Source organism: Dermochelys coriacea, chromosome 1 (genome assembly GCF_009764565.3).
Source record: "Dermochelys coriacea isolate rDerCor1 chromosome 1, rDerCor1.pri.v4, whole genome shotgun sequence".
In the NCBI taxonomy this organism is placed as follows: Eukaryota; Metazoa; Chordata; order Testudines; family Dermochelyidae; genus Dermochelys; species Dermochelys coriacea.
This window is the reverse complement of record NC_050068.2, coordinates 307,017,507-307,037,681: the sequence shown is the minus strand read 5'-3', so window position 1 is coordinate 307,037,681 and position 20,175 is coordinate 307,017,507. Positions and strand designations below refer to the sequence as shown.

At 39.6% G+C, this 20,175-nt stretch overlaps 1 protein-coding gene across 2 annotated transcripts in view; it reads right to left on the bottom strand.

Moving 5' to 3' along the window:
* CFTR (CF transmembrane conductance regulator) overlaps positions 1-20,175 on the bottom strand; it is a 149,451-nt gene that overhangs the window by 35,156 nt on the left and 94,120 nt on the right. For both annotated transcript variants that reach the window (XM_038387769.2, XM_038387770.2), the window contains 2 exons: positions 18,304-18,404; positions 459-701 (listed from right to left, as the gene is read on the bottom strand). In XM_038387769.2, coding sequence (XP_038243697.1) covers positions 459-701; positions 18,304-18,404 — 344 coding nt within the window. The remainder of the gene's footprint in view (positions 1-458; positions 702-18,303; positions 18,405-20,175) is intronic.

Below are 20,175 nucleotides of genomic sequence, written 5' to 3'. Positions count from 1 at the left end.
AAATCTGTCTTTATTAGCAAACTTCCCTCCACCCAGGGAGGAGAACAAACAGAGAAAGCAACCAAATTCGTGTGCAGAAATAGAACTTGGTGAACTATTACGTAGGTATGTAATCAATACTCTCTACTTTCACACCCCAAACAAGTCCTTATCATACTTCACTGAGCTGTAACCACTCTCAGGATTTCTAGCAGCTCAGAGCTATTTTGTCCCCTCATTTTTCTACCTGTATCTAATAACTTCAGAGCTAAGTTCTTATTAAAAACAAAGGGAAAACCTCATTCCTTTCTAAGGTAATTTAGATAATTGTCCTATGTTGGTGCAGCTATTTTCTGTTTTTGTTTATTAAAAATCTACTAGAGTCAGCCAACACTGTAGTAATTCAATTGTCTCATAAAGGGACTTTGGGGGATAAACTTAACTGAAGTCAGTTCAAACAAGACAAAACAATATCTCACCCTCTGTCCAGGATTTATTGAAAAGGAAATGTTTTCTAATACAGCAGCTCCTCCATCAATATACTTGGCTGTGAGATTCTTGACAGTCATTTGGCCTCCGGATGGCCAGGGCTTCTCATCCTTTGCATGCTTGTTTTCAATTATGAGGACCCCTGTAAGCTGGTCATCCTTTAGTGGCTTAGTGTTTTTTGTTTCTTCTTTTGGCATGTCAATGAATTTAAATATTCGGCTTACAGACCGCATCTGGGAACAATAGCAACAAAAAACCAGCACTGAAGTTGTTCTGAATACCTCAGCTGAACAGTAATTCCCATAATAAAGCTTGGGGTTTTTGCGGTAGGATATAACGTGAATTAATGTTTGAAGCAAGGGGACTTTTTGTGGAGAGCCCTGGTTCTGCTCCTGATTGTGCTAGTGACACTTGGCAATTCTCATGACATGTCTGTGCTTCAGTTTCCTCAACTGTAACTTGGGTAAAGTAATACTTTGTACCTTTTCTAAAGATTCTGAGAATCCTGGATGAGAATCTACGTGTAAGAATAGAGTATAATTATTGACACAGTTTCGGAGTCTTAAACTCTCGCCTGTCCTGCAGGGGGCTCTTGACCTGACAAGTGACTTCTCTTGACTAATGCTGGATGCTTGACTGATGCTCACCTAACAATGAGACACCTTTTACTACAGAATGTGGGGAATTTTAAAGCTCCACGACTCAAACATCAGGTACAACAGAAAGTTCATTATACATTCACATTTATTAAAAATCTTTGAGAATTTATATGTACTGTCCATACCTTTGTACAACTATACATTGTACAAATTGGGTAGAAAGTTTTATGGCACTTAATTTTATGCCTGTACTTGTAAATACAATGCTTCCCTATAGATGGGGAGCAAGTGTCATGGTTCAGGGAGCTTAGACAAGGCTGAATTATGCTGGCTGTCAGTGGCTTGTTGAGCTAGCACTCCCTTCCTGCGTCACAATCCAACCTTAAATTTAAAAATAAATAAATCTTCAGTCCTATGGTGGCAAAGACAACCTTCAAAATGTTAACTGATGAGGAGGTATTTACCTAGCCCCGCAAGCTGCTTGAAACAATAACTCTGACCGAAATGTTTTTATGAGGATGTGAACACTGAAAGCTACCGATAACAATTTACATGTCACTCCTGTGATTTATTTCACTGCAGGTCAAAGTATGCAAGAAGGAGAGAGATGATCATATTTAAAAGATCTGAGTAAAACCATTAGTAGCATTTCATTTTGGTGATGCATGTGGGCAGAAATTGGGAGAGAACCATCATTAACTTCCTCCAGTCTGACATTTTCTTCAGGAAGAACCCTTTCTATGCACTTGACACTACAGTTTGATTAGGTGTACGGCAGTAGAAGTACTACAGCCTGATGAAGGATGTTCGAACTAGATTCATTACACTGATCTAGAGAACTGTATGTTCTTACTCCACTGCAGTTTTCCTTTAAATGTTCATGAACAGTTCTAATACTTCAGTTGTTATCCAAATATTTACTTAAATATAACACATTATGTTATAGCAGATGCTGCTAGTGTCTGATATATTAAGGTTAGAATTCCAGCTTCTATTGTAATCTCTTTTTTTTCCCACTTGCTTGTAATTTTCTCTCATACATTTTGAGACTGAAATAATCCAACTGACCTCAGCTCTAAGGTGTGTCTCTTTTTTTTAAGATTGAGTAAAACTTTTTTTGAGTATGTTGAATCATGTCTGAGGTACAGTGTGTATGCCTGACAATAATACTTTCCCTGTAGACTGGAAGCAGAAATTCTGTGATTTGATTACATGGGAAACTGAAGCTAGAAAAATCAGTCTTAGCTATCCTGTTTATATCTCATTGAGGTTCAAAATACAAGCCAAGTTTAAAGGAAGTTTGTTCAATAGCTTTAATGTTACATGTATTTAAAGCTGGCATTTTACTCTTGCATGTTAAGATACGGCACATTTTTAAAATGTATTATGCCTTTATTAAAGGCACCTGAAGCAGAGTATGTAAGCTCCAGACAACTGTAGATCTCCAGTTGGAGGAATTTACAAGCATTGAGGACAAAGTCAATGCAGCTTGTTACTCTACAGGGCAAAGAGCTTCACATCAGGAAACACCCCATACAATGAGTGAAGCACTGCTGAATTAATAGTGTTTTTTGTTAGGACCAGGTGTTCGGAAGCCTGTAGATTTAGCATAAAAAGCTCTTGAAAAATTGAGGTCTGGATCCTAATTTGAACACTACAGTTATCATGGTGACATGAAAGGGAGAATAGGAAGCATTTGATTCTTTACCAAAATTCTTTGTATCTTCTCACAAGTCCAATCCCTCCTGTCATGCCAATGGCACCAACTCTGATAATTCTGGAAGGGGGGCAAATTCTTGTCCCGGCCCCATTTTTCCCAGAAGTACCCTGAGTCTCCCTCCGTCAGGGAGTCTCCCCTCTCTCTCATACCAACACACTATTTCAGCTGGTGCTGTCAGGAGTCGAGTTCTCAGTGGACTCCCCTGTGCTCCTCTGTACAGGAACAGACTCTCCATATGCCAGGTGAAGCCACCATTGAGTTGGCCAGCCCTCTGTCTGGACAGAGGGGCAGCCGGATCCAATTTGAGTGGCACTGAACCATGCAGTTGGAGCAATGCTCCGAACTGCTACAACAGCAGCCAGACTGATTTTAGCATGGGACCACTGCTTAAAAGTGGTTGGTCATGTCCTCCTCCCCCGAGCTCCGTAGCCTATGGAACTTTTTGCAAGTACAAAACCCTTGGGAAGGGGAGTTCCTCCCCACCAATGGACACCACTGTAGAGTTCCCAGGCACAACATTATCATGAAACAAATTATCAAGATAAATTTATTAAGCCATCCTCTTAATTAAAAAGAGACATTCTCAGATACCATTGCACAACAAGATATGCCATATATCAGCTGGATTCTGTTGGTAAGGCATTCTGAACACACACAGAAATTATGCAAGTGCAAATTACTGTTACATATCACAGGCTGAATAGACTTCATAGCCTGCTTCTTGTTAATAAATCATTGTTGGAGTACTGAAATAGATATGAACCTATTGTTTCCCCACATGCTGTTTCTGGATGTTTCATTATGCATGACATTAGGATGTGTATGTTTGGTATATCCTGTTGCTATTATATTTCATTAATTTTGGAGTAAGGCTAATTATGTTTTCTGTGACACAGTCATTACTATAAACTGATTTTTCCACTCTCACAGTAGCGACACTGTTTGGAAAATGAAGTACGAGTATTACTGTAACAATTGCCAGGGATCTGCTATTTATTTTTAGAAGTGAATGAGACAAATTTTCTCAAAGTGTTGTAAAGGAGAAGATCTCCTTTACAAGCTTAATAAAAAACACAGTTTGTAGGTCTGAATAGTATCTCCTCAAAAGAAGAACGGAGAAATGTTAAGCGTAGGCATGACATTCTTTTTTTTTTAACCATTGGTCAAAGATTTACCTTTCTCAATCATTACATATCTTGCCAGAAATCAACAAAATACACCATCCTAATAAATGATATTAACTTTCACTACTGACTGAAATCCATGTGAATGTAATATAATGTATGTAAATGGTGTTGGGAGACGACCAACTAATGAACTGAAAATAATGGAAAACCTTGGTAACTTAGGCCCAGAGCCACAACACTACTTAGGCACCTAACTCCCAATTTTAGGCACCATTGTGATCCACAAAACCCCTGCCCGGCTGCTGCCTAACCCGGCAGAATCCTAAACTCAGCACTGAAGTTTTCTGGGTAAAAGTTCCCTAGTCACCTATGTTTCTGCCTCTGCGCATGCACACTGTTGTTTCCCTCTAGGCATCCAGGACCTTATCTCCTGCCTAAGTCCCAGAGCAAGTTATGAACCACAGGAAGATTGATGGAGGAATGCCTGATCCAGTAGGTGAGCTCAGAGGCTGCTTAGCTCCACACTTAACTACTGGGAGAGTATCTTAACTACTGGGAGAGGAGCCCAGTAGTTAAGATACTCTCCCTGGGAGACCACCAGTTCAAGTCCCTGCTCTGACTGATGAGAAGGAATTTGAGCAGGGGTCTCCTGCTTCTCAAGTGAGTATTCTAATCACTGCTTTTCTGGCCCAATTGATACTTATTCAATTACCATTAAAAACTTCAATAGGAGACAGTGAAGGCGACTCACATCAGACTATCCCAGAGCCCAGTTTAGGGCACTCACATGAGAAATAGGACTCCTAGGAAGGGGTTCCTATCTGTCGATCACTAGCAGAGATAGGTGCTCTGGATTTAGGCACTCTGAGAGGGGGAGGGGCTTACCACACATCCCTCTTATTAGCATCTCCCACAGGCAAGCTGAGGCAGCTCCTTGGCTAGCATGCTGCTTTTTGTGGGTGGAATTTTTAGGTGCCTCTCTCTCACCATGCATTGTATAGGGAGTCAAGGCACCCAACTCAGGCGTTGTGGATCACATTACTGTTCCTCTGATTTTCTGGGCACCTAGAAGTTAGGCATTTCAACGCTAAGTATTGTTCTTTGTGGATCTGGGCCTTACTGAAGATGGATTCCAGCATAACTGAATTGAGAGAGAGAGAGAGAGAGAGAGAGAGAGGTCTTTCTTTAAAAAATAAGAAACCACTAACTAGCTCCTGAGGCCAATTTCTGCCCATGGGGTACTTGTGGTAGTTCCTGTTGAAGTCAGTGGAAGTTGCATGACTAAAGAGCAGAATTTAGCATTGAGAGGGAGTTTGACAGAAATGGCATGTAGAGGTCTAACTCACACTAAAAGCCAAGGGGAGCTAGCCACCTAGGTTCCATTCATGCCTTTGAAAATCAATAGTTCCAACAGTTTTGCTTGCACTAATATGCTTGTGAAGGGCATGGAGCTGCTCAGTAATTATTTAGGAAACTGCTCTGTAATACCTTATGAATACTGTATGTGACCTGATTATTGGGATAATTAGTCTATGGTTACATTGGGTTATTGGGATACTTACCATATGCATATTGTGACAGGGTCAGGCCAGATGGCTACAGGAGAGTGATAGAAGGCAGATATATTAGCCCCAGGTTAAGTAGGTCCCTTTTCCCTGGGTAAGGTAACAGGGAAGGTTCCAGAACAATCAGGAACTTTCTGGAAACAATTAAGGCAGACAGGCTGATTAGAACACCTGCAGCCAATCAAGAAGCTGCTAGAAAAAATTAAGACAGGCAGGCTAATCAGGGCACCTGGGTTTTAAAAGGAGCTCACTTCAGTTTGTGGTGTGTGTGTGTGTGTGTGTGAGGAGCTCGGAGCAGGAGGTGTAAGAAGCTGAGAGTGAGAAGGTGTACTCCTGGAAGACTGAGAAGTACAAGCATTATCAGACATCAAGAGGAAGGTCCTGTGGTGAGAATAAAGAAGGCGTTGGGAGGAGGCCATGGGGAAGTAGCCCAGGGAGTTGCAGCTGTCATGCAGCTGTTACAGGAGCCACTGTAGACAGCTGCAATCCACAGGGGCCTGGGATGGAACCCGGAGTAGAGGGCGGGCCCAGGTTCCCCCCATCACTCCAACTCCCTACTTGATACTGGAGGAGTTGACCTGGACTGTGGGTTCCACCAGAGGGGAAGGTCTCTGGCCTGTTCCCCGATCCACTAGGTAGATCAGCAGAGACTGTGGGGATTGTTCTTCTTCCTTTTCCCCATGCTGGCCAGCGATGAGGCTAACTGAGTGAACAGCGGATTTGAGCCACAAAAGTGGCTAAACTGAGGGCTGCCGTGAACCTCTGAGATGAGCAAATCCGCCAATAAGTGCAGGACCCACCAAGGCAGAGGAGGAACTTTGTCACAATATAGTATTAGTTTAGTTTAATAATAGGTTGTTGGGGAATTCCCCAGGAGCTAAGGATTATCACAAACCTCACGACTTTCTTCTCCACGTGCATGCCACATTTCTTTGACCTTGCCTTCTCTAGTATAAACTCATACCAAAAGGTACATTTGAAGGGAAAAAAACCCTACCAAACAAGACTCTCCACTCCACCCCACACACTTCTCCCTCAGGGGAGTGGATGACAGAACAAGCATGTTACCTGTGTAGTCATATTGCTGCGTGCTCTACTAGAAGGTGCTCAGATATTATAGTGATGAGCATGGTATAAAAACCTATATAGAATAGAATAAAACAATAAGCAGGAAGATGGCACAATGGCTCCAGGTAAAATACTCTATGGTAAACACTTTAAGGGTGTTAAGAGATACAGCCTGAGCTATTAATTGTGAAGAATCTACTTCCTTGGTGCCAGCCAAGTTACAAAGCTTTGCCAATGCTGGGAATGAACAGATCAAAGGGACAATAAAGAGTTAAAAAGGCTCTTTCTGACTGGAGGCCAGCTGGTTGTCAGGAAGCTGTTTGTGGGGAACACACTAACACCCATGAACACCTCTTTGGGAGGTCTGAAGAGTTAGGCTATCCTAAACTTCCAAGGGATGGCAAGCCTTCAGTAAGATAGATATGGTGGGCCTTTATTGTTTTTCACAAAGTTCTTTTTGTCTTATATTATGCTCTGTTCCTAAAGATTAAACTGTACTTCTTGGTTTGAGACGGTTGTTTTGGGTCACTGAATTTACCACTGATCACACCTACTAAAGAGTAATACTGCCAATACTGAAACCAATCAGACCTGCTGGGTAAGCACAGTGGAAGCCTGGGGTCTGGTCTAAGAGTGGGAGAATCTTGGGATTCCACCCTGAGAGTGGTGAAGGCATGGTGAGGGGGCAGAGAACCGGAAAGGGGGCTATGCACTCTGTGAATCAGAAAAGGGCACAGAGTTGTAGCTAGCTCTATAACCAAGATAGTGCTCCAAATTCATTTACTGAAAGAAAAAACTGAAGAGGCCTACTACGTAACATTCTGAAATCTACTTTGTGTTTTAAAAAAAGGCACCTGGGTTGGATCTTCTAGATCCCAGATATGCTGGGCAGTCTCTTTTTCTCTACATTTGTCAACCAAAGTTGTTTGGACAACTGAGAAAAGTGTCAAATTCAATTCATTCAATTTACACCGATCATTCATAGCTCTTCTCTCTGAAGCAAAACTACACTAATTTACACTGATATCAAAAGATATAATTCCTTCTAATCTGCCTGCCTGAGAGAGACAAAAATTGCAAATCTGAGAGAAAGATGTCAATACGATGCCCATAAAATGAGGTTCCTGGCACTTCCTGTAAGTGTGATGTGAGGGAATCAATCTAAAATAACTTGCCCAAAAGAACTGAATCCCCATAACTATCCACGAGATAGTGGCTAAGCCATCCTACTGTTACATACTAATGAAAATCTGCTGGAAAGCCTAAAGACATATAATTTCATCTGTCTGTCTGAGACTCTTACTGGAAGATTGATCATCTACACCATATGTGCAGATATTTTACACAATTGAATATTTTAGAAATATTCAGAATATGGCTTGACTGGCTCTGTCACTTGCATTTTGATTTAGACCTGAACACACCGGTGTATAAATATCAATAACATTTTACAAAAATAATCATCCTTCTTTTCATCCAGAAGCTTTACCTCAATCATTATGCGTGACTGAATGTGTGTAACAGTATGCTCCTTGTCTGTAATCTCAGTCATCAATTTGCCTGCTGTTTTTGAATTCCCAAACTTTAGCTTCAGAAAAATACAGTACATTTAATTCTTAATGCAAAAAAAAATGTTCAGAGCATAATATGCTATTTTTAGTCTCATCTGAGATTTTAATAACATTTACACTTTAATTCTCTCTCTAATTTAGCTCGGCTCTCTGAAACTCTTCTTAATGTCAGAATGAATAATACATGTATACTGTCAACCCCCAGAAAACGGAAAGACTAATTGATAAAAGAATTAATCTCAAAATGCCCATATGCTTTCCTGCTAGGAAGAGGGACAATAACCAACCCAAAGCAGAAATGCATGGCATTCAGTTGTGATGTTGCAATGTATCATCCCCTGGAAAACGTGCTGTCTGAGGTCATATGGAGTGTGACCAGGAAACACAATGGAACATTGGTTCAACAGCTTAATGCTGTGCAGAAAAACCCATTGATCTTCTTCAGTCAGGGTGTGGGTAGCTAGGCCCAATAACTTTTCTCACAATAACTTTTCAAACCCTGTGCTGTCATTAAATCTTGTGGGCACTCTAGGTATAGTTGCTTAAGTTTCCAGTGTGTGTCTGGAGCCACTGGTAATGCTGTTAATTGCAGGAATGGAATGTTTCATACTAGTTAATGACGAACTTGGACTTGAACATGTGCTCCTTCAGGTTTGTAAAGGGAAAATGTCAAGCTTGACAGATATTCCCTGATTCCATCCCCTTTTATAGTGCCCCCACTTATTACTTGTGCACCCTGATGCATATGTGGCACAAAGGGTCCTGATGGCATTTGGACTGTGGTATGATGGGATTCATCTTAGTACACAAGCGCTTAGAAGTCTATTTCTATCTGGGGTCTTCCTGTACTTTTCCCTAACATCCATCCTGTGTTTCTCTCTATGCCATGTAACATGGGGGAGCATACAGCACATGTTCTTTCAACAAAACAAAGTATCATGAGTATTAATGCTCATGAAAGGTATTGACTTGGCAACCCTCTTAAATCAAGTTGCCTGTTTACTCCAGAGCAGCAGCAGGGCAAGCATCAACCCTGCTGTGGGATGGGAAGAGGAAACTTGTTCTAAGAATAACAGGTCTATTTCCTTCTTTCTGTTCCATGAATCTCTGGACAGCTCTGAGTCTGCCAATCAGTGAAAAGCATGATGGTGAGCTTATGGGATGTGAACTGGAACTCAGACACACAAAAATCCATTAAGTGGGAGCAGCTTTTGAATCCAGACCAGCTTGGTAAGGATTAACCTGGAAACCTACAGGATAAAGAGTCTAATAGCTCACAAGCAATGTGCTAATAAATGCTAATGTAATACCTTCAAGAATGAGGTTCCTTTTCTAGAAAGATACATTTAGTATATTCAGTTCCAGCCTTTTGATGTCTAAAAGGCAGGGTCTTCTACTTCCTGGATCTCCCTCATACTCAAAATCTCCCTCATACTGCTCTGTCTCATCAAACACACTCTACAATTAAATGTCCCACACAGTTCTTAGATCTCCCTTCTTTTCATCCTGGAGCCTCATTACCAGGGTGACCAGATGTCCCAATTTTATAGGGACAGTCCTGATATTTGGGGCTTTGTCTTATATAGGTGCCAATTACCCCCTACCCCCGTCCTGATTTTTCACCCTTACTATCTGGTCACCCTAATCATTACAGACATGGGGAGCAGTTCAGTGTCATCATTCATTTCTGTCCATGGTTTGTTCCTCCATTAAGCCCAGCCTGGACTTATCCCTGCATATGATGTCCTGCCACCTAGTCAGTAGTCAGCCTCTAGGTCAGATGGACTTTTGTTATGTTTGCATTATTTTCTTTAGCATCTGTCTTGTCTTCTGCAACATCCCACCATTGTAATCTGCATTGTAAGCAGCTGAGCTGCTAAAAGCCGGTGGGACAAGTGCTATCAAAGCATTAGGAAAAAATATACAAGAAAGTATGGGAGTAAGAGGAGGTACCAGATGACTGACTAACAGAGCTGGCTCTAGGTTTTTTGCCGCCCAGGAAAAAAATTTGCTGCCCCCAAAGGTGGTGGGGGGAGTTGCAAGAAGGGGTTTAACGATGTTTGCTGTTTTCAGTGACTTCTTGAAAGTATTTGATTTGGTTTGGAATGAAGTATTATGAAAAGTGGCAAAATCACATAGAGTTAGATAACTGCAATTATAAAAGCAATGTGTGAAGACTCCTGCAATGTAGTCAAAATTGGTGGAAAATTAAGCAACTGATTCAAATCAAAGTTTGGTGTAAGAAAAAAGGGCACAGAATCACTGCTTTTCATCATGTTCTTAAACTGGACATTAAGAACATTAGATGGGCTGGAGAGTGTGACACTGGATGATGTATAGGTAAACTCCTTTGTTTACGCAGATGACATCGTGCAGTTGGTGGACACATTTGAATTAATGATGACACTCTTCAGTACCTTGGACAAGTGGTGTAGTTGACTTGGACTTACAATAAATGCCAAGAAGACGAAGTGGTTGCATCTTGGAAAAAGTAACATAAAGCATTGAAATACAGCAGTGAATTCAGAATCTTATGTGAACTGAGGAAGCTTAATCAGTGCCGACGGTTCCAGAAAGGATGAGGTTAAGAGGAGATGTGCCTTAGCCACAAGTGCTGCACAGAAATTAACGAAATTATGGACCGATAAAAACATAACGTTTGGCACCAAAGTGGAAAATTTGTCAAGCTAGTGTACTAATAGTAAAGGAGTACTTGTGGCATCTTAGAGACTAACAAATTCATTTGAGCATAAGCTTTCATGAGCTACAGCTCACTTCATTGGATGCAACAGACTCCAGTGCATCCAATGAAGTGAGCTGTAGCTCACAAAAGCTTATGCTCAAATAAATTTGTTAGTCTCTAAGGTGCCACAAGTCCTCTTTTTCTTTTTGCGACTACAGACTAACACGGCTGCTACTGTGAAACCTGTACTAATAGTATTACTCTCTATGGTCTGGAAGCAGCTGCATTCAATGAAACAGACATCAGAAGGCTGGAGGCAGAAGAGATGAGTGTTCTTTGAAAGACAACAGGTGTAAAGTGGAATGATTTTGAGACAAATGAAGTTAGGAGAGTAGGATGTGACATCAAGGTACCGGATTGGAGATGATCAAAAATCATTCCCATTAACAGAAATACAAAAAATATAATAAAACATCGAAATTTAAATATAAAATTTTGCAATAGAAAAAATCATTAACAGGATCCTCACACTAACTTAAGAAGGGTTTACATATATATTACCCACATGGATTTTCATGAGAATTCACACCCACAACTCTCACATACACAGCACAGTCCTCTTCCATTTCAGTTATAGGAATAACTGGTGGTGGAAGGCATCTGTTATCCTCTATGTGGATCAGTCCAGAAAGGGAGATAGGAGACATTTTCCAGTGTGTCACACACTGATTTGTTGTTTCAGGATTCCTGCTTCAGAGAGCAGACTGTGATCTTCTTGAAAAGTAAAATGAATGAAACCTGGCTCTGTCTTTCATATTGCTGGGTGGAATTTTTCAGCCCAAACTCTTTTTGGCAAAATATGCAGATTTGGCAATACCACAACATTCTGCAAATTTGTGTTGATTTCACCAGATTGTTCATTGCGGGAAGGCAGGAAAAGAAGAAATCAAAATATTTAGTTCTGACATTTTTGAAACAGAACATTTTGAGTTATTCTGGGTCGAAAAAAATTTTAGTTTTAAAATTTCCTTGAATTTTATTTCAAACAAATCCAAAAATGGTCCAAATTAAAATGAAATGTTTTAATTTTGTTGAAATGAAACACTTCATTAGACCCCAAACAATTGTTTTAAACTTTTTGATTCACCAAAAATGTCAAATAACTTTATTTATGGTCCAACCTGAAATGGATTTTTTTTTCATTTTTCAACATTTTTCCAACAAACCGCTAAATCCATTATACAGACATCTCCAGTCTTGGGTACTATGTCTAGATCTTCCTTGTGAAATGTCAGTGTACCTGATCTGTGAAATGGGTGAGTTATAGTTACCTTCCCCTGATAAGACATAGGAGGGCTTGGATAATAAGAGTTGTGCTATGCACAGAAATATTAACGGCAATCAATGGAAAAGCTATACATGGTCTCCTGCCTTATATTTTAGTGCACATTGCCCCTAATTCAGGAGGATGGGGTGGTGGGAGGAGGGGAGAGGTGGAGTAGTTCTCTCCCTTTCCCTGAGAGGTGGGAAGATGCAGTGCAGCCTGCCAAAAGCAATTGATGTGATACACATGACACTTGGCAGGCCTGAGTTTAGAGCAGTGGTGGGCATCCTGCAGCCCATCAGGGTAATCTGCTGGCAGGCCACTAGACAGTTTATTTACATTTCCACGGCCGCCTGCAGCTCCCAGTGACCATGGTTTGCCATTCTCGGCCAATGGGAGCCGCAAGAAGTAGCGGCCAGCATGCTTATAGTGAGAGATTGAGCAGCTTGAGTCTATTTATCTTAACAAAGAGAAGGTTAACAGCTGACTTGATTTCAGTCTATAAATATCTACATGAGGAACAAATATTTGATAATGGGCTCTTCATGCTAGCACAGAGAGGTATAACATGATTCAATGACTAGAAGTTGAACGCAGGGAAATTCAGGCTGAAAATAAGACATACTTTTTTAATAGCGAGGGTCATTAACCACGGGAACAATTTACCAAGTCATGTGATGGATTTGCCATCAATGACAATTTTACAATCCAAATTGGATACTTTTAAAGGATATGCTCTAGTTTTAAAAGGAATTATTTTGTGGAAGTTCTATGGCCTATGTTATACAGGAAGTCAGACTAGATGATCACAGTGATTCCTTCTGGCCTTAGAATCTTGGAGAAAGATGATTCATAATCTCTTACTTTAATCATTTATTGATGTACAGGGGGTGGAGCAATGTGACACTCTGCAAGTGGGTTATTAGTATCTCCCTTGGGGATGTTTTAATATTTCCTTAGGAAAGTGATCTTGGCATGCAATAGTGAATGTATGACAATTTATTGTTTCCTAATAAAAGGAACTGCCTTTCCAATTCAAGCACTGCTACTACAAGGTACACATAAATGAAGGAGGTTGTAAAGCCTTAAAACATTCCTCTGGGACTAGCTCAGGCCTTATCTGCAAAAGCAGCATTCAGTGGAAAACAGATTTTCTGTTTCCTTGTGGAGGAAAAAACAAAAATCAGTTAAAAATATCACAGGAGTGGCTGGTGGGATAAGCAAAAGAGCTAAAATCAAGTAAAAAGATATTGACAGAAATGACCAAAGTCAGGAGAGAAATCTAATTAACTGATATTAATAAATGAAACAATAGAAGGATATTAGGTTGATCAAATGTTATAAAAAGTGGCAAAGCAGATAAAGCCTTGAGACAGTGTAAAGAGAATTTCAAAGACCATTAAGGGCAATAGCAAATGAAGCCAAGCAAGGTCACCTTGAACTTACAATCTTTTATTGAAATGGCTGGGGAAACACCCCTATGAGAAATATTAAAAATCTGCTATGAAACCCTCAAATTGGCCCATCTTAGATGTTAGTGTTGCCGAAGGATTAAAGGAGATTGCAGTGAAGCAGATGAGAACACCAGTTAAAATTCTAGCCAATGGTAATACCATAGATTCCAGTGAATATATACAAGCAAGGGTATTAATGAATAATACCCATGTCCTTTCTAGAGCTTTACTGACTGATTATACCTTCTTGTTCTTATTATTCATAATATGAATTGCCTAAAGAGGAAAGACCTATAGTGTTTTCAGCTGCACCTTATCTGTGGACAGTCTAATATTTAATAAGATGTTAAGCAGCAAAGAACAAACAGGTAAGTTCTATGGGCATTCCCAAGAAAGTTCTGATAAGAGGCAAAAGTGTCTGGAGTCTGAGAGAACACCATAAATTGAGGGATTTCAAATTGTAATGTTCTGAGGAAAGAGAATGAAGAAATCCAGCATGATCTCATATGAAAACTATGCAATGTGTCCTGCCCTGCATAAGGGCTACATTTTTATCTAGAGCAAAGTCATCATTTCTGGAAGATAATGGGTGAGAGAGTTACATAGGAGAAAGAGGGGAGGAACTGTGCACTGAGAAAATATATTAAGAATGGAAGGGAAACATTATGTGAGAGATTCAGTTTAGTTCCCAACAAGAGATATTCTGCTCTTGAGGAAGAGAAGGTACCAGAGTGGACTGATAATTGGCCAAAAGAGGATAACAGACCTGATCAAGCAGCAAATATTGAAAAGAGCCACCGGAAAGAAAAAGAAAATAAATCTTTATCAATTGTTAGGACCCTGGGCTGAGACATCTGTGCTCTAGATAAGAGAGAGCGGTTGGTATGCTGCTTCTTGTGTGCTAAGGCTAATACTATCATAATAAGGGTGCTAAATAATCTGAATAATGGTGAGGAAATTCCATAGTTTAATATGTAGAAACTAGCAACATCACTGGGAGAGTTAATGCTATGAACTACTACAGGAATCTTGTTAAGAAAACTGAAGATGGGGTTGATGTATCACAGATTCTTCACTTATGCTTGGCAATTTAAAAAAAGATTGATACTACAGACCAACCTCGGATGCACCGGTGTGATAGAAAGAAGGGCTTGGGATTCACAGAATAAACCTCCTTGCCTTGTTACTGTTCTCTCACGGCCTCCAGTGCAGCTTAGGTTTTACCTTTGTAGTTCTCAAAATCTAAATGAAATGGTTTCAAATTAGAACTGCTCAACATTTTCAACAAAACGTGTTGCATAAGAACAGCCATACTGGGTCAGATCAATGGTCTATCTAGCGCAATATCCTGTCTTCAGTGGCCAGTAACAGATAATTCAAAAGAAGTGAACAGAACAGGTAATTTTGAGTGATTCATCCCTTTTTGTCCAGTCCCAGCTTCTGGCAGTTGGAGGTGTATGGACATGGGGTTGTGTCCCTGACCATCTTGACTATAGCCATTGATGGATCTGTCCTCCATGAGCTTATCTAATCTTTTTAACTCAATTATACTTTTTGGCTTTCACAACATCCCCTAGCAACAAATTCCACAGGTTACTGAAAATTCAATTTTTCAATGGGGAAGGGAACAACTTAAATTTGTGACCTGCTCTATCTAGTTCACTTGTTCACTATCACATTTTTCAGGAAAAATTCAAAGATCTGAAGTTAAGAACGATTTTTTAAAAAGAAAATGAAAAATCAGACTCAACTCTTAACATTAACACTGGTTTTGCTTTTAAAATTTGCCCCAAGTCTAGGTGTAGGACATGTATTTTTTCTTATTGTACTTCCCTAATTCTTCTTCACAATTGTGTGCACTGTTCAATCAATGCATACACATGCTCACATGACTTTTCTCCCACCCACCACCCTTCTGTTTGTTTCATCCACTTGTTGCATCTTGCCATTAACCAAGACCCTGATCCTGAAAAAGAATTGTCAGTACTTTGTGCACTGATTTCAATGGCATGAAGTTAACACAAAGTTAAGCACATGTTTACATCTTTGCAGGCTCTGGCAACAAGACTGTAAGCTTTCTGGGGGCAAGATATTTTACTAGCTATTTGTATAACCCTAGCAGAGCAGGGACCTGATACCTGTTTGGAGGCTGTAAGTAATACAGAGAATTAAAAATAATAAATACACATCATTATATGCAGTACAATGTAATATTCCCTTGAGACTGTGGTGATATTATCCCTTGTCTGCTAGCAGAGAGAGAAGGGGGGTGCATGTCAGGGAAGAATCCTGACAGTGAGATCTATTAGCCTGAGGGATAAGCCCTCCAGAGAAGGTGTGGAAGTCCCTTCACTTGGGACATCTAAAACTAGACTGGACAAAAGCATTAGAAATTGTAGTGTTGGGAGCAACCCTTCACTAGAAGAGGCATGGAGTAGATTTGGCATGAAGGCAGGCCCTTTTCCATCTCTGATTTGATAATAGATGCACTTCAGAAGCACCAATATCACAGAAATAGCAAATGTTTCGGGGGGGGGAGCTACTTATGTGCATGGGGAAGTGCTCATAGACTTCTGCAAAGAACATGAGGATTTGTCTTTGCTACTGCCTGACTGCTGTTACCAGCCATGTTATTACAGCAATATGTCATTAAAAATAGCAATAAAGAGAGAAATCTTCCTTACTTAAGTGCTACTATATCAAACGCTCTTTGCAGGCTAGGACAGGCACTAGTGTTCCCTTTGTGAAATATCAGCCCCATCTTCTGTTTCTATTAATAACACTGAAAGGTATAGTGTGTGAAGAGGACTTTTGTACCTATCTTTTTTCTGCAAAGAAGAGCCTCACTGTCTCCTGGAGTTAAAAAGAAGTTTACAAATAGAACAGGGGATGGATACAATAGAAATATTTTTGAGAGATTGCTGCTATCACATTCATGCCTTAACATAAAACAAGGGGATGTTTTGGTTAACACCAGCCCGTCCCAAAGAGTTGCCTTTTTATGCATCTTACTGTTATGGTAAACAAGCTGTTGCCATAGAGGTTGTATCAATATTTTTAAGAGTTTTGAAGGTGGCGGTATTCCTACTTTAACTGGTTTCACAAGGTTCTTGTGCAATAAGAATACATACCTTTCAAGGTGACGTGCTGGTCTGATGTAGTAGAAGAGCAGAATTATGATGAAGTCATTGTGGATGGGAAGAAATATACACCTCTCTGGGAACATTATGTTTCTAGATGACCACAAGTCATCAATGTTGCAGAGGGCCCATATGTTGTAGATGGCTAATTCCTATTTTTTTGGCTCTTAAGGGTTAGCTTCAGAATGGGTGGCTGAACTGACTTGTTAAAAATAACAAATTGGCAAATCTTTATCCCCAACACCAACCATTCCCATCCTTCATAAAAAAAATAATTGAATGCAAATGAACCAAGATTTGGTGACCTAGAGATCTAGTCAGGACCCACCTGTCTCCCAAGCTCTTGCTGAAATGGTTTTAACTGATCAAAGGGTTGGAGAAAGTGGAACTAGGTAATGTTGCTTGCGGGCTTTATTTAATAGGATACTATTGGTGTAATTGTTTAGGTGTCTCAGGATGTTGTTGTTAAAGTAGGATGTTTTAAAGTAAATCATGTAGTGCACATCATTCAAGGTAGATGCAATTAACACAGTGAAAGAGTCTGATAACTTCCCTGCCCCTTTTCACTCTTATAAGTTTCTAGTCAGAAGTGAAAAGGCTGGAAATTGCATGAGCAAACATATTCTTTTAGGAGTTTTCAGCCTACTTTTTCAGCTTCAAAAATGTATTTCCAGTATGAAATGCCCATTTCATCTTGAATGGTCTCTTACAACTTGTATTAAGTCCTTCATGCTAAACAATTTGTTTCACCTTGTGTTGAACTGGGACACTCTGAATACTGTTCCCAGACCTGAAAAAGAGTTCTGTGTAAGCTCAAAAGCTTGTCTCTCTCACCAGCAGAAGTTGGTCCAGTAAAAGGTATTATTACCTCTCCCACCTTGTCTCTCAAAAAGTTGATAGTTGTGAGTCAACATTGTATCAAAACATTCTACTCCTCATAAAAAACCCCACAAGTGACCCTAAATAAATAAATTAAAAATACAAATTACCCTGAAACAAATCAATCTTTAAAAGAGGTAAATTAATCAAAGTCGAAAACAAAACCCATATCCCAAGCAGAGTTTATGTAGCAAAAAGGAAGAAGTGCTAAACACTCCAGGAAGTTCACTAGGGCCTTCACAATTGCTATTAATTTTATTTGGAAGTTGCTTGGATGCCCCACCGATGGGTAGCAGTATAAATTCCTAAAATAGACTGAGTATTAAGCATTGGATAAGCCCCTGGTCTTTGCAAAACAAATCCAATCTTTTTTGACATTCTCCACTCACTACTTCAAATCTATCTGGCTTTGTTTTTTAAAGTCCCACATGAAGTTATTTGTTGTCCACATATATAATTCCAGTGGACTTTTGAACTCGGAATCACCACACAAATTAGTCTCTGCAGTGAAAAAGTGTGACTGTTGCTGGCAGAACTGTGAGTGGAGGTTTTTGGTGTATCTGCCTTGCAGCCACATAGTTCAAAAACAAACCAGTAAACAATAAGACAAGACAATTTTACTGAAAAGTAGTAATAATAATAATAACAACAACAAATACTAATAACAAACAATAATAATAAAAACAAGCTGCTTTCTATACTTACCAGACTGTCCACGTCTATGCTTGAGTTTACTGCCCATTGTAAGGTGCTCATGATATTCATGGCTAAAGTTAGAATAATGCCAGCTTTGCTTTGCCCTTCACCTGCAGGCGGGGGAAAAAACTGCTTATAAATATGATTACATGCAAATAAAAAGCCAACGGCTAGCAGAGAAAATGGGTATGTATATCTTAAAATGTGAATGTCCAGTAAAAGTGTTTCTTTTTTTACCGCCGCTGTTCAAAGAGGAAGCATGTTTTAGCAATTAAGGCAAAGGACTGGGAGTTGGGATTCTGGGTTCTACTCCTGACATTGATACTAGACTTGCTGTTTGTCAGAGCTGGGAATGGGCGACAGGGGATGGATCACTTGATGATTACCTATTCTGCTCTGGGGCACCTCGCATTGGCCACTGTCAGAACACAGGACACTGGACTAGATGGACCTTTGGTCTGACCTAGTATGGTCATTCTTATATTCTTATGGATCTGCTCTTGTTTTGATGGAAGTTAATGGGGAATTTTAGCACTGAATTAAATTGGGAACAGGTTCATGCCCTATGTGACCTTAATTACTTGCCCTCAAGTTTTTCATTCTAGACTCTAGGAATCTATAAAATGCCTCATCTGTCACATCCAGATGTCAAAAGAATTAATTATGGAGAGGTTTGTGACTAGAGTTCCATGTTAATGCTACCACCACCAAGATAATTCAAACTGCTTAGTCCACAAATTGAAGATTGGGGTTTCATCTGTTGGCCAAATTGAGAACGAATTTTTCTTACTATTTACTGAAAGTTGGTGCTGTGACTTTTCGTGGGTTGGTTGTTTGATGATCTTTAATATCAGTAGGGTTTAGCTGCCTCTCAGCAAATTCACACAGACTATCTTGAGTACCATAATCCCTCCATGGTTCTGTTTTGAATCTGACATGCCATCGTATACTGGACTTAAAATATCAAATTGGATAAAAGTTTTTAGTTATACTATAGCTACCTTCCTCTGGTTTGTCCATTGTCTCAAAAAATAACCTCCTGTACATTTTTTATAGACTCGTTCTCTTTATCAAAGTAATTATAAATCTGAAGAATAAAAAGGAACATGGTCCTTTTAAAATCTGATCAGTTTCAGAAAACGAATTCAGAGTAGTTTCAGGTACTGCACCTACCATTCTGTCTGCCTGCCCATATCTATATCTATACGCACAATCAAACTTTCATATTTATTAAAATTGTGTTTGTGTTCCTGAGTAATATGAACTTGACTATATACAAAGTGCTTACACAAAATAAACAAACAAGGGGAAAAAGTGAAGATTGCTTCCCCATGATTTTTTCCTGTAACTTTTCAGTTAGTCCCCTGAAATATTAGTTTTAAGTAAAGTAGACAAACATTTTCAGACAGTGATTCTTTTTTAAGTTGATAATGTCCCTGTTAAAGGTGTAAAAGGAGATTGAGCATTACAATACAAATTTGTGCAACTTCTCATTAAAAAACAGATAAAATGAATCTGGGCAGATGAAATTTGAATATCTGAACTTTGCTTTTGTTGAATGTATTAATGCAGCTAAATGAGCACAACATTATTGAATTTGCAAATTAAATTATTCAAATACACAACTGTAAAACTTCATCCAAATCCAAATGTGTTGTCGGAAATCCAGCTGTACACTAATGATTATAGATGGTGCAAAGTGGTAGTCTGGAGTTAACTCCACCTTAATGAAGTTTGTTGTCTTAGAGTTGATGATTGTAAAGTGCTTTGAGCTCCTTAGATGAAAAGGGCGATGTTTAAGTGCAAAGTATAGTTTGTGCCAAACTATCTGAAAACAGTCTACCGTATACTTTTGCAGAACACTGCCACACTAGTGCAAAA